The 15,619-nt window shown below is 39.1% G+C and overlaps 1 protein-coding gene across 1 annotated transcript in view; it reads left to right on the forward strand.

Moving 5' to 3' along the window:
- Positions 1–12,440: 12,440 nt before the first annotated feature.
- The window catches only part of ASZ1 (ankyrin repeat, SAM and basic leucine zipper domain containing 1), a 71,168-nt gene continuing 67,989 nt past the window's right edge, over positions 12,441–15,619 (forward strand). Inside the window, exons 1-2 of the mRNA XM_065939831.1 lie at positions 12,441–12,542; positions 12,967–13,066. Coding sequence (XP_065795903.1) covers positions 12,441–12,542; positions 12,967–13,066 — 202 coding nt within the window. The remainder of the gene's footprint in view (positions 12,543–12,966; positions 13,067–15,619) is intronic.

The following is a 15,619-nucleotide window of genomic DNA, read 5'->3' on the forward strand; positions in this document are numbered from 1 at the left end:
TAACACGAATCATCAGAGAAATGCAAATCAAACCCATAATTAGATATCACTTCATATCTGTCTGGTGGCTCAGTTGGCAAAGAGTCTTCCTGCAATGCGGGAGACCTGGATTCCATCCCTGTGTCAGGAAAATTGCCTGGAGAAGGGAATAGCAACTCATTCCAGTATTCTTGCCTGGAGAATTACATGGACAGAGGAGCCTGGTGGGCTACAGTCCATGGGGTCACAAAGAGTTAAATTTGACTGAGTGACTAACGCTTTCTCACTTTTACATCTGTCGAAATGGCTATCATCAAAAAGTCTACAAATAAGAACTTCCCTGGTGGTACAGTGGTAAGAGTCTGCCTGCCAATGCAGGGGACACTGGTTGAATCTCTGGTCTAGGAGGATTCTACACGCCCATGTGCTGCATCTACTGAGCCCCCATGCTACAACTGCTGAAGCCCATGCACCTAGAGCCTCCGCTCTACAGGAGAAGCCACCGCAATGAGAAGCCCACGTACTGTGATAAGGAGTAGCTCCCGCTCGCCACAACCAGAGAAAGCTCTTGCACAGCAACAAAGACCCAGCACAGACGAACATTAAATAAATAAATAATCTTTTTTTTATGTCTACAAATAACAAGTGGTAGTGAGGATGTGGGGAAAATGGAATCCTAGTACACTCTTGGTGGGAATGTAAAGCATGGCAGTCACTATGAAATCAGTATGGAGGTTCCTCAAAACACTGAAAACAGAACTATCATATGATCTGGCAAGTCTACTCCTAGGTATAATATCTGAAGAAAATAAATCATTAATTAAAAATATACATGTGCCCTGATGTTCACAGTGGCATTATTTATAATAGCTAAGATATGGAAACAACCTAGGTGACCATTAACAGATAAATGGATAAAGAATTAGTGATATAGACATAAGTGTGTGTGGATGGTGCTCAGTCATGTCTGATTCTTTGTGACCCCATGGACCTGCCAGACTCCTCTGTCCATGGAATTATCCAGGCAAGAATACTGCTGTGGGTTGCCATTTCCTACTCCAGGGGATCTTCCCGACCCAGGGATTGAACCCATGTCTCTTGTGTCTCTATAATTGGCAGGCAGATTCTTTACTGCTGTGCCACCTGGGCTTCCCATATTCATAAGAATATAAATGTATATAGTATGTATGTGATCAGTCACTCAGGCATGTCTGAGACACTTTGGGACCCCACAGATTGCAGCCTACCAGGCTCCTCTGTCTGTGGGATTCTCCAGGCAAGAATACTGGAGCTCGTTGCCATTTCCTACTTCAGGGGATCTTCCCAGCCAAAGGATCAAACCTGCATCTCCTGCATTGGCAGGTGGGTTCTTTACCACTGGTCTTTCCTGGTGACTCAGACAGTAAAGAATCTGTCTGCAATGTGGGAACAAAGGAGACAAAAGCACAAATCTGTTGGAACTTCTAGGAAAGCTTTGCCTTCCTTGATGAAAGGAGACAGATGTAGCTGAGACCACCCTTTCTCTCTTTTTTCTTGCCTTCAACACAAACACACTGCTGGGAGAGACATCTTACAAATATGAAAACAAGGTCAAGGGAACGGGATGCTGTTAGAAACCATTTTATCACTGATTCAATGCCAGTTGCCAGAATGAAAAATGGCAATATGAAAAAATGTACTGTAAATTTTAATTTGAAATTAAATTCAAATATGATAAATTAAATTTAAATTTAATAAATGAACTGTAAATTTTTAACTGACATTAAATATTGTTATTTGCAGCTAAAACTATTCATAACTAATACACAGTATGTATCCACATGTATAAACATGTGGAATGCTTAGAATACTTCTTAGCCATGATTAATACTTAATAAATTTTAACTGTATTATTTTCCAGTTGATCATTTGTTGTATGTCATCAATTTGGTATTCATTAGGCTATGGTTTTTCCAGTAGTCATGTATGGATATGAGAGTTGGACTATAAGGAAAGCTGAGCACCGAAGAATTGATGCTTTTGAACTGTGGTGTTGGAGAAAACTCTTGAGAGTACCTTGGACTGCAAGGAGATCCAACCAGTCCATCCTAAAGGTGATCAGCCCTGAGTGTTCATTGGAAGGACTGATGTTGAAGCTGAAACTCCAATATTTTGGCCACCTGATGCGAAGAGCTGACTCATTTGCAAAGACCCTGATGTTGGGAAATATCTAAGGCGGGAGGAGAAGGAGATGATGGAGGATGAGATGGTTGGATGGCATCACCAACTCAATGGACATGAGTTTGGGTAAACTCCGGGAGTTGGTGATGGACAGGGAGGCCTGGCGTGCTGCGGTTCATGGGGTTGCAAACAGTCAGACACAACTGAGTGACTGAACTGAATGTGTGATATGTATTTGTGTGGTTTATGTACTTTGTCTTATAATTTCAACATAGAGTTGTAATATTATTTAAATATTATTTTAAATTCACTGTATTTTAAACACATGATAAATTTAATCATCTTATAGCAAATAATCTGTCTAAATGGCCATTTTGTTTTGCTATCTACTTTGATTCAAGAGCCCATTATATCTGTTAAACTCTTCTTGCTGTTCATTAATATGTTACTAACTTAAAATTTTTGGAAAAGATGCTCTGGAACTTCACCATTTGCTACCTTTTCATCCATTGCTTTAGAACTTCTATTTTTTGTAACATTTTTTAACATAAAAATTCTCAGGCACTTATAAGCTTCTACTATTTCCTAGTAGTATACAAATATAATGTTCTTTTTGAGTCAGGGTTAGCTACTCTTAAGACACTTTCTTACACCATGCCTATCTGAAATCCAGTTGCTTTATAGATATACACTAAAAATGTAGGAAGAAAAAATAAAATTATAAGAGCAATAAAAAAATCTACAAGTTCTAAAACTTACTTTATAAGCTAAGTAAATTATTGAGCAAATTTCTTAGTTAATGCAAACAAAAAACAGATATCAAGTCAGAGAAAATTATTCCAGGGAACCATTCAGTTGTGAACATGTATCCAACTCTACAGAACATTCCATTTTAGAGCTTATTGATACTCCCTACATTATGGAGAGTAAACCACTACTCTTGATTTCAATACTCCTTGACACATATACCTCCACATATACAGACATATCCCTGCTTTCCACACACTTTCCTTCACTGGAGTAAATTTAGCCACCATTTACCTAATATTTCAGGCTTAAAACTTGGATGTCATATTAGTAGTTCTTATCTACTATCTCCACAAAATACATATATACCCTGCCTCTGGCATCTAGCCACCTCCAAAGGTAACTCCTCTTGACCTATCCTCTACAATCATTTTCAAACCTAGATTATGTATTAGAATATTTGAAGAAATAAATATGACACAAACAAACATTTTCATTAACCATTACTTCCTTGTATTATATCGGTTAAAGCTTCTTTTAACAAATACCCATTTCCATCATTTCCTGATGATTTTTAACTCTTTGTTTAAGGATTGGTTTAGTTCTCTGGTCTAATCATAATCTTTAAGGAAGAAAACAAATCCAAATAAGAATCCATTCCTACATTAATAGTTTAATCTCATCATTATGGATTTTTATACTCTCCCACTGCACAATGATAAGTGCCCAAAAGCCAGCTTGGCATCTTTCTTGTACAATCTTATGTAACCCTGGCTACATGTTAAAATCACCACAGGAGCCTCGAGAAATATCAACTCCCAGGGATTTTTTTATATAATTGGTTTAGACTGGGACTGGCTAGAATCATCTCCAGAGGACCCTAATATGCAGAGAAACCAGACGATTGTGGCAGATTCTTAACTGGAGTTTCTGATTCTCCTCTTTCTCCCCTACATACAGTCTTTCCCCCTTTAGCCAGAAAGACCTTTGAAAATGGGAAGTCAAATCCTTGCAACTCCTTATAACACTATGAATAACACTTCAGAGAGGCCATCTTCGAAATCCCTATTTCAAATTCACATTTCCCTCCGCTAATGTCTCTTCCTTTCACCTAGTTAAATTTTCCTTATAGGTTAATTATTACCTGATATATAATTATGTATTTGGTTCTTTTTCTTACTAGATTATAAACACTCTGAGGTCAAGAATCTTGCCTGTCTTTCTTACATTCTCCGTGTCTAGAAAGTATTCAGTTCAGTTCAGTCACTCAGTTGTGTCCGACTCTATGCGACCCCATGAACTGCAGCACACCAGGCCTCCCTGTCCATCACCAACTGCCAGAGTCTACCCAAACCCATGTCCATTGAGTGGTGATGCCATCCAACCATCTCATCCTCTATCGTCCCCTTATCCTCCTGCCCTCAATCTTTCCCAGCAGCAGGGTCCTTTCAAATGAGTCAGCTCTTCGCATCAGGCGGCCAAAGTATTGGAGTTTCAGCTTCAACATCAGTCTTTCCAATGAACATCCAGGACTGATCACCTTTAGGATGGACTGGCTGGATCTCCTTGCAGTCCAATGTATACTATATATATTGGGCTGGACAAAATGTTTGTTTTTTCTGTAAGATGGCTCTAGCAGTGCTTAGTCGCCTTTAACTTCATTCGAAACAGTTTATTTAGATTGTATTGTGACAGTTGTCATATCAGCGTGCATTAAAAAAAAAATCAAAACTGATGAATTTTTACAAAGTCATTGTAATATCAAAGATGGAAGAAAAAGGCAACATTTTCAGCATATTATGCTTTATTATTTCAAGAAAGGAAAAACACCACTTTGGACACATTGCATCAGTCACAGCACCTTCTCCGCACACTGCATAAATTTTTTTGTGTGTTTCAGCTGTGCTTTTCCTTTCTTGAAATGATGAAGTGTAACATGCAAAAAATGTTATTTTTCTTTCATCTTCAATATTAAAACAGCTATGTAAAAATTCATCACTTTTGATAAGTTTTTTAATGCATGCTGAAACGATAGCTGTCACAATACAATCTAAAAAACTGTTTTGAATGAAGTTAAAGACAACTAACCACTACTAGGCCAGTCTTCATCCAGAGATATGCTGTTTATATGATGGGACTGGAAAGGAATCCTTTATTACGAGCTCCTTCCGGAGAACCAAATGATTAATTCCAGTAAGTAGTGTTCCCACTTTGACCAACTGAAAGCAATGAATGAACACTCAATGAAAAGTGCCCAGAATTAGTCACAGAAAATGCATTATCTTCCATCAGGATAATGCAAGACAGCATGTTTCTTTGATCACCAGGTAAAAACAGTTACAGCTTGGCTGGGAAGTTCTGATTCATTGGCTGTATTCACCAGACCCTGATGGCTCAGAGGGTAAAGTGTCTGCCTGCAACGTGGGAGACCTGGGTTTGATCCCTGGGTTGGGAAGATCCCCTGGAGAAGGAAATGGCAATTCATTCCAGTATTCTTGTCTGGAGAATCCCATGGACAGAGGAGCCTTGTAGGCCACAGCCCATGGGGTCGCAAGGAGTTGGACACGACCAAGTGACTTTGCTTTGCTTTATTCACCAGACATTGCACTTTCAGATATCTGTTTATTTTGTTCTTTACAAAATTCTCTTAATGGAAAAATTTCAATACCCTGGAATACCATAAAAGAAACCTGGTACAGTTCTTTTCTCAAATAGATGAAAACTTTTGGGAAGATGGAATTATGAAGTTGCCTGGAAGATGGCAGAAGTTAGTGGAACAAAAGGATGACTATGTTGTTCAATAAAATTCTTGGTGAAAATGAAAAATGTGTCTCTTATTTTTACTTAAAAGCCAAAGGAACTTTTTGGCCAACCCAATATTATGCTATAGAAAATAAGCAAGAATTATAATGATGTGATAACATTAAATTTAAAACAAGTTCCCCACAAATATAGCATCATCAGAGGTACTGGCAAAATAAACTGTATTAGTTAATCATCACTAACATCTGAATCACAGTTTAAAAGTTAAAACAAAGCAAAGCAAAACAAACAAAAAAAAAAACCACCCAGGAACTGAGGGGAGCCTAAATTTGAGTAATATTTATTTCTCGGATACTGCTGGTTTCCTGCCCTTTGTTTCAGCACTCTCCTGTCATCACTGAACCAAGCAGAACACTGTGGTCATTAACAAAGAAGGTAGGTGGCTTTCTGACCCACTCCAGGAAGTCACCCTGGGGGAATTCCCAAATCTTTTCAGACAAAATCAAATGACCCATTTCTTATCTGGACAGGAATGAAGTGAAGCTTGTGATTAACCTGTAAAAACGAATCAAGGTTTTTTCCGAGTCTGGTTTACTAATCGGAAGACGAAATCTGCTTTGCAACAGAATGCTTTAGAGAGGGGGTGACAGTGTGAAACACACGGGAGAAACAAGTATCCGTCTAGGGAGTGAGTGCTTCTGTGGGTGTCACACTTCCCTGAGTTAAACCTGAGCCCCATTCCAGAGCCAGAGAGTCTGCTGTGAATTCTGACCTCCCATCTAGTGGCTGTATAATCTTGGACTGTTTACATAAACTTTCTGTACTTCAGTTTCCTCACCTGTAAAATGGAGACAACAGTACTTACCTCAAAAAGTTATAGTGAGGAGTACATGATGTAAGGTACTTAGAAAAGTGTCAGGGCACAGGAAACTTCTACGTAAGTGTTAGAAAGTAATGACCAAAAGCATGAATTTCAGGGCTGTTTCCAGCATTTGAATTCCAGCCCTGCCAAGGTAGGTGACTTTGAGCAGGTGACTTTACTTTCTGTGTCTCCATTTTCTCTTCTGAAAAACTGAGATCAGATTTACCTCAATAGGGTTGTATAAGTATTAAGTGTCTTCATATAGGTAAAGTCCTGAGAATAGTGACTGGCATATAGGAAGTACTATAAAATGAATTTAGTTTCATTATTATTGCTGTTACTATTAATGTTATCTTAGGTTATAATTCAGTGCAAGATTTTTGAGACAATGATCCCTTCCAAATCTCCTGCTTCTTTGACATTATTTCTCAGGCCCCTTGATTGCTTTCTTTTTTTGGTGGCTTTCCAAAAGAACAGTCATTCCACAAGGATGTATTATTGACCAACTGATCTCATCAGCCTATTCATTTTCTGTGGTAAAATGGAGCAAGACTCTATGGTCCTTTGCCCCCACCCCCAACCCCATGTCCTCTGCCTATCTTTTGTCTTTGGAAAACTTTTGTCAAAGAATAAGTTTAATCAGAGAAATGAGAAATGTAGAAACAAAGGAAAACAGTCAAAGGCAACTAAATAATAATAATATAGTCATTAAGCCAAGTCAAGGACCTTAAGTTCCTTCTCGAGGGCTATAGATAATATTTTGAACTGTATCCTGTAAGCTATCTTATAGATACTGAAACCCCAGGTGGAGAAGTTAACTACATGATGTCCAGACTGTACCCAGGACATGAGCAGCCACAATTCTGAGAACTGGCCTCAAAGAAATGAAACAAAACGACCCTGGAACTGAAGATTAACAGTACCTAAAACAATCAAGATGACACTGGTCAGACCATCTATGACCAATTTGAAGATGACTGTTAGAGATGACTGCCATTTCTGCATGTAGCCCCCTCCTTCTGTCTGTAAAGACTCTTGCTCCACTGGTTGCCAGCTGGGGGGAGTCAGTCGTTGGACAGATGTGCCCTCCCCCCACCCCCACCAGTTGCTGGCATCTAAAATAAAGTAAACCTTCCTTTCCACCAATCTGGCCTGTTTATTGTCTTTTCAGCAGCAAGCAGCGGGACCCACCTCACTTTTTGGCAAGAGTGGCAATATCATGCCTTTAATATATTCATTATCATCTCTTAGGAAGATGGTTTCTAAAGCTGCACTGATAGCTCAGGACTCTCTGGGAGCTTTCCACCTTATCTGGACATGAATGTTCCTCAGACATTTCAGACTTCATGCAAAACAAAACTTATCTCTGTTCCCTCAAAATATTTTCCTCTTCTAAAGCTCTTGTCACAGTATCTTTGATTCCTCTATCCCCTTGTCCTTCATATACAGTCACCAAATCCTAATGAATCTAATTCACAATAAATTTTGAATGCATCCTCTTCTCTCCATCTTTCCTGCAACTTCTCCAACTCACAGTTATAGCAGTCTTATAATGGGTCCTGCCACCTCCTAAAAACTTCTGAAATCAATACCATAGCTTATTCAGCATAAAAGGGAATGAAATACAGATTTTGTTACAATATGGATCTTGAAAACATTATGCCAAATGATATAAATGCTATATCAAGATAAATTGTGCCCCTCCAATTCATGTCCACCCAAAACCCGTTAATGTGACCATGTTTGGAAATAAGGTCTTTGAAAATATAATCAAGTTAAGGTGAGGTCACAGTGAATTCGGGTGAGCCCTAATCCAATACAATTGATGTCCTTACAAGAAGAAGGGAATTCAGAGACACGGACACACAGAAGACAATACCTTGTAAATACAAAGGCAGAGATTAAACTGATGTATCTACTACAAGCCAAGGAATGCCAAGAATTGCTAGCAACCACCGGAAGTTATGAGAAGACAGGGAAGGATTTCCCCCACAGACTTCTGAGGGAATTGGTACTGCTGATACTTTGATTCCAGACTTTAACCTCCAGAATGGTCAGAGAATAAATTTCTGTTGTTATAAACCACTCAATTTGTAGAAATTTGTTATGGTTGTCCTGAGAAACTAACATATATAGTGTGGATATACCACATTTTGTTTATCCATTCATCAGTTGAAGAACTTTTGTGTTGTTTACACTTTTGGGGTAACAGGAACAATGCTGCTATGAACATTTGTGTACATCTATGATCTATTTTGAGTTAATTTTTTAGAAGATTTATTTTAAAATAATTTTATTTATTTATTTTTGTCTGTGCTTGGTTTTTGTTGCTGCCCAGACTATTCTCTAGTTGCAGTCCACAGGTTTCTCGTCAAGGTGGCTTATCTTGTTGCAGAGTACAGGCTCTAAAGCCTGTAGTTGCAGCAAGAGGATTCAGTAGTTGTGGCTCCTGAACTCCAGAGCACAGTCTCAATAGTTGTGAACGGACTTATTTCCTCCACGGCATTTGGGATCATCCTGGATCAGGGACTGAACCTGTGTCTCCACGTTGGCAGGTGGATTCTTTACCACTGAGCCACCAGGGAGACCCTATTTTGAGTTAATTTTTGAAAAGACATGAGATTTTCAAAATTAGGCCTAGTTTTGGGGGGTTTTTGTTTGTTTGTTTTTTAACATGTGAATATTCTGTTGATCCAGCATCATTTGTTGAAGACAATCCTTCCTCCATTGAATTGCTCTTACACCTTTGTCAAAAAACATTTGGTCTTACTTACATAGGCCTATTTCTAGGTTCTCTGTTCTGTTCTGTTCTATTCCTTCTCCAATATGACACAATCTGACTATGTTAGTTACACGGTAAGTCTTAAAACCATGTAGAATTACTCTTACTCTATACTTCTTTCTCAGAATTGTTTGAGCTATCTAGTTCATTTGCCTTTCCACGTAAGTTTTAGATTAATCTTATCTATTGTTATAGTCTGTTCAGGCTGCTATAATAGAGCACCATAGACTGGGTGGTTTAATATAACAGAAATTTAGTTCTCACAGTTCTGGAGGCTGGGAAGTCCAAGACCAAGCTGCTGCCAGTTGTAGCGTCTGGTGAGAATGCACTCTCTGGTTCATAAAGAATCTTCTTGCTGTGTCCTCACATGACAGAAGGGGCAAAAGCATTCTCTGGGGTCTCTTTCATAAAGGCACAAATCCCATTTGTGCCGGCTCTGCCCTCATGACCTAATCACCTCCCAAAGGCCCCACCTCCAAATATCATAATTTGGGGATCAGGTTTCAACATAAGAATTTTGGGAAGCAGGTGGTCCTAGGGGACACAAACATTTAGTCTATAGCATTTATATTTACAAAAAAATCTTGCCAGATAAATTCTCATTTTAAAAATCAATTATGTGTAGATGACTCCAAAATTTATATCTGTAAGACCAGCCTTTCTTTTGAGCTCCACAGCTAAACACACAACTACCAATCTGACAGCTAAAAATAGTATTTATTTTGACTATGTTAATTTTGGGATGCTCATGTCAAGTTGATCCTTTGATCTTCTCCCATCTTAGTCAATGGCACCAAAAACCTCCTTTACAAGAGTTTGAGTATCTTTATATAGAAACATACACACACACACACACACACCAGAACATGTCTTTTATCAATTTAAATATTTCAGTGTTCAATTGCTGTTAGAGTAAAATCTAAAAAATTCTTGCTTAAGGCCAACAAGGTCCTCTCATCACATACCCCTTCCTTCAAAGAAGTTCCAGCTTCAGGGCTTTCTGGTCCAAAGGCAAAGAATAAGGAAAGTGAATGAGACACTGAGAGTGCAAAACAGAACTTACAGGGCCCTGAGAGTGAGTGGCTTAAATTTTGCTTCCTAGAGCCTTCAACTGCCCCACCCTAGTCCAGTCCTGGGTCCCAGCTTTTCCTGCCTTAGGGACCTTGTACTAGTCATCTCCACCAAGAAAGCTCTGCTCTCCCAATTCTTATGGTTAGCTCCTTGTCATATATGACTGTGCTCTGGTCAACTACTCCATCTAAAAATGGGATGGGGAGGGAGGCGGGAGCGGGGATCGGGATGGGGAACATATGTAAATCCATGACTGATTCATGTCAATGTATGGCAAAAACCACTACAATATTGTAAAGTAATTAGCCTCCAACTAATAAAAATAAATGAAAAATAAATAAATAAATATAAAATAATAAAAACAATAGTAGCTAAGATTTATTAATCTCTTACATTGAGCTTGACTCTATTCCAAACTCATTACTTTATTTAATCCTCCAAACAACCCTATATGATGAGAACTATCATAATCCCCATTTTACAGATAAGAGAACTGACAGAAGAAGAAAGAGGCTAAGTAACTGCCCAGGAGCACACAGCTCCCGGTAGTGTCTCGGCTGGGAAACAACCCAAGTAACTTGATTTCAAAAACGGAGCACTTGTTTATTTCTTTGACTCACTTACAATCTGCAACGGTCCTGCTTGTTTACTTGCTTTCTGTCTTTCTTTATAGAATGTGAGTTCCATGACGCAGATTAGTTTGTCTTCGATGTTGTCTCCCCAAACTTAGTTATGCCTGACTGTGCTCAATGATCCAGAACATTTACGGAATGAATTCACTTAGAAAGGCTGATCTTGTCCCCAAATAACCACACTACTTAAAAATACTTTTCTGTGAAAATCTCTGAAGTAAGTAATTTCAAAATCTTAACACCAAAGACTCCCTAACGAAAAATCCACATGGACTGTAACGCGTCCTAAGAATGGCGCGTGGCTGCGCTGTGCTCAGTCGCTCAGTCTTGTCAGACACTTCGGGAGCCCAGGGACTGTGGCCCCCCAGGCTCCTTTGTCCATGGAGGTTCTCCCACTCCAGTAGTGGAGTGGCTTGCCATGCCCTCCTTCAGGGGATCTTCCCAACCCTGAAAGGATCGAACCCATATCCCCTGCGTTGTGGGCAGATTCTTTACCAGCTGAGCAACCAGGGAAGCCCTGCTGCCTGGCTACCTTCTTTTAAAATTTTCTTTGGGTATATGCATGTGCCCTATTCATTGATAGGTCTATTTTGGCAAAGATAATCACTGTGTTACAAATATTTCATCTAGAAATTAGAGTAGATGCAGAAAAGTGAGTTTGGGCGGCTTTCACCTGCAGTTGTTTGTACTGCTTACTTTCTGAAAGTTTAAATCATTTCTTCTTCCCAGCTTGTCTGTTCCACTCTCTTGATTTCCCCTTTCTTGATCATTTCCTTTCATGGTTCTATATTATTTATCTGTGAAAGTGTTCTGATGTCCTAAAGTTTCTAAATTTACGACGATATCCGCGATCACAAGAAATTCAAAGGAAGAATTCTTATTCCTTTGTCGGCTCCCATTTATCAGCTCGTTACTTGAATGGGCGGGTGACGCTCCTTGAGGAAATATTCTGGTCAACAGCATTGGCCAAGGGACGCACATTTGACAGCGGATTTGGGGGGGGGGGGGGGGGGGAGGGGTATTGGTGAAAGGAATGGGAGCAAAAGCCTACTTTTCATGACACTGAAACCCCATTCTGCTCCTGCCACAAGTGGGGCATTCTTTAAACTGTAAGAATTTCATCAGGCAAATACCCTAAGAAGAAAGAATGGTAAGACTCCCGCCCCGGAAAAGTATTGGCAGCACTGGCCAGAAGATCAGGTCTGCCAGCCCGTCACGCAGGCCAGTTTTCCTCTCCCAAGGGTTTTATGACTGGCAGAACAGGCTCAGGGCCGCGGCGCGCGCTCACGCGCCTGCGTTGGAGGGTCCACGGCCCCTGCGCTTGCGCGTCGCGCCTGCCCGCACAGCCTTTCCCGCGCAGGCCTACGCACTCCCCAGTGCGCAGGCGCAGATGGAGCCGGTGGGCCGGCTGCCCACCAGTGCCGTGCGGAGAGGGCCAGGTGGCATGGCGGCCCCCCTACGCGCTCTAGCAGTGGCCGGTGGAGGCGAGAGTAGCGAGAGTGAGGATGACGGCTGGGAGATTGGGTATCTTGACCGGACAGCTCAGGTAGCAAAGGAGGCCATGTCTTGGCCGCACCTGGATCGGCCTTCCCTGGCCGTGAAACCTCTTATTTCCTTGCTTGTGTTTCCCTAAAAAAAAATTTTTTTTTTCCAGCGTGAATACAGGCTTTTGGACTCCAAACAGACTCGCAGTTTCCCTCTCATTTCCCTACTGTTTTCCATCAAATATGCCTTTTTAGGTTGTCAGTATGGCTCTTCACTTGGGTTTGAACCCCTGATTACCCATTCCTTCTAAAGATCCCTTTTTAGTTATGAATTAGACACAAATTTTGTATTTTGCCTAACCGCTCCCCCCCCCCGCCCCGCCTCTAAAATGATGTACCTAAAACCAATCGTTATTGCTTCCCAATGCAGTGGGAATGAAAATATGTATAACAAGAAATTTTTTTTAAAATTTTCTTCTTTCTTAGAAATTAAAAGGACCGTTACCTGTTGAAGAAAGGCAGGAAACATTTAAGAAGGCTTTGACCACAGGCAATATTTCATTGGTCGAGGAGCTCCTAGATTCTGGTGAGAGTCAAGGGATGGTTTCAAACCTCGCACAGTTGTTTCAATTCTCAGGGATTCCGTGTTTTAAAAGGTTTGAGTTGGTTTTATAATGGAAGCACAGTCATATCAAGTGTCCTGCATATCTTACTTGACTCTGAGTTCTCTCTGCCTTATTTTTTTCTCTGATACAAATTTGGAATGCTACTGCTGATTACCTTCCATCAGTTCTTCCACTTCCTTCGAAAGGTCTACTCTTGACTAATCCTACCCCGCTTTGATAATCTTGACTCACTTTTCTCAACATTTATCTGTCTATAATTTTGACTGTGTGTTTCTCAAGAGTTGTTCCTTCCCAGTTATGTACATTTTAGTTATAATCTTGGCCTGTGTTGGTTGTGTCAGTGTGTGAATGGGAACAAAGTAGGAATCTATCTGGATACCTTTTCCTGCCTATCGCCTGTTCGGTGTGCTTCTTTGGGAAAGTCATTTAAACTTCCAGAGCATCTGTTTCTCTATAAAACATCATAATTATGTCTTGGGTCCCATGATGTTTTTCTGTTTGCTAAATATTTTTTTAATTACCTTGACATGGAAGAGTGAATTATTGATATTGACTGAAATTAAATAAGCATCCATTGTCTGTTTGTAAATACAAAACTCCCACACAAAATTGTATATAGCAAAATGTTTTTCTTCTATGCTAGAGATGCATGGTTTAATGGAAAGTAAATCATTTGGGAAACAGTACAGTTCTGGGTTTGATTACTAGCCTGCCACTTGGCTCTGTAATCCTGACCAAGTTAGGAAACCTTCTAAGCTTCAATGTCCCCATTTTCAGAAGCAAGATGCATTGTATCAAAGGGTTTTTATTTTTTGGGGAGGGGGGAGGAGAGATTAAAATGAGAGAGTATATACAAGTCTTAGAACATATAGGCATTATATAAATATTAACTGTTGTAACAAGTAAAGATTGTGTGACTTTGTGGACAGTGGAATTTGAGTTCATAGGTAAAGAATTAAATAAAATTTGAATAATTGAAAGAGGTCTATTACTAGGATATGAACACATGCAAGAGTGCGCATAGTATTGGATGGGATGGAATAGGCAGAAATTTCTTCTAGAAAAGGGAGCTTGTTTTGGAAGTGTGGGACTAGATGCAGTGAAGTGATGGAGTCTCTTGAAAAGACTTGAAAAGAGCCTTCTGGTAAAGTATTCTGTCAACCTTTTAAAATTTGTCTTTAATTACAAAAAATTTTAAGTTCCTTCTAAAACACCAATAACAAATAGGTATAAGTAGAAGAATACCGTTGTCCCCACTTTCACCCCCACTGTCCTCAACATGAATCAGCCATAGATATACATGAAGAAGTCTCACTTTAACGTGTAACTCCTGTTTTAGTATCTCCTGATTTCTTCCTAGAGGTCATCATTTAACACTTTAAAAAATATTTTTAATTTTTTGCCATAGTCATACATATTTCTGTAATAGTTGGAAATCTTAATAAAAAAAAATGAAAGCTCCTTTTGAGTCAGCCATTTTTAGTAGTCCAAAGATACCTCTGGTTTTTGCTTTTCTGCTATGCACTAACATTTTCAGTTCTCTTTAAATTATTAAGTATTTTGGACACTCAAAAATGTTTGGAGACTTAACCTTTTCCTCCTGGAGATTAGCATTCTCCTATAGTTGGTATTTTTTATTCCTATGCATGTCTTTATACTTTTACCATATGTGTATATATCTGCAAACTATATAGTGTTATTTTGAATGTTTTTTTTTTGTGTGAGCTATATAAAAATATCTTGTGTCAATTCTTTTAAACTTATCTTTTTGCACTTATGCTTAGAACATCATGTGTTTAATAATTTACTTTTTTGAGTTTAGAGGTGATGATTACTAAGAATTTTTATACTAAAATGCCACATTTGCTTATCTTTATCTTCACATCTTTTTACTTTTGCTGTCACCGTTTGAGGAGTAATGTCAATAAGGAAAGAATAATGAGAAAACAATATGATCTTTTCTCTGATCTTATTCATATGCTTCCAGTTGCAGCAGTTTTAAAGAGAAAAATTTGTTAGAGAAGACAAGTTAGGACAGCAGTATCTTGTTTATAGAATACTTAGACAGTTTTCTGATGTTTTCTCCAAGGAATTATCTTGTACCTTATATCAATTGAAGTTAAACAACTGGGAATTTGACAGATAATCTTTCAGCACCTTTGTGTTCCTACAGAAAAATACTGAGTCTTCACAGAAATAAAGTGAGTCCTCCCTAACAAGTTTGCTTTCTTCAGTGATATGACCTTTTGCAGATGAAACACTTTATAGCCAGACAGCAAAACCTTGCAAATATAAGGTATTAAGGGAAGGCTATATTCAGTGGTTTTTCATATGCAAGTTTTCCTTCTTTGAAATAGAAAGATATTCTACTTTCTTTCTTTTCTTAAAAATTAGCAGATATTTCTTAGGTTCAAGAGAGACTTCACCATTTAAATATTGATCTCTTCATATAGCAAAGGTTTTACATAAATTTAATGGATTATGTTCACTACCTCATTATAACTTTGTCTTTG

This window comes from Muntiacus reevesi, chromosome 6 (genome assembly GCF_963930625.1).
Source record: "Muntiacus reevesi chromosome 6, mMunRee1.1, whole genome shotgun sequence".
In the NCBI taxonomy this organism is placed as follows: domain Eukaryota; kingdom Metazoa; phylum Chordata; class Mammalia; order Artiodactyla; family Cervidae; genus Muntiacus; species Muntiacus reevesi.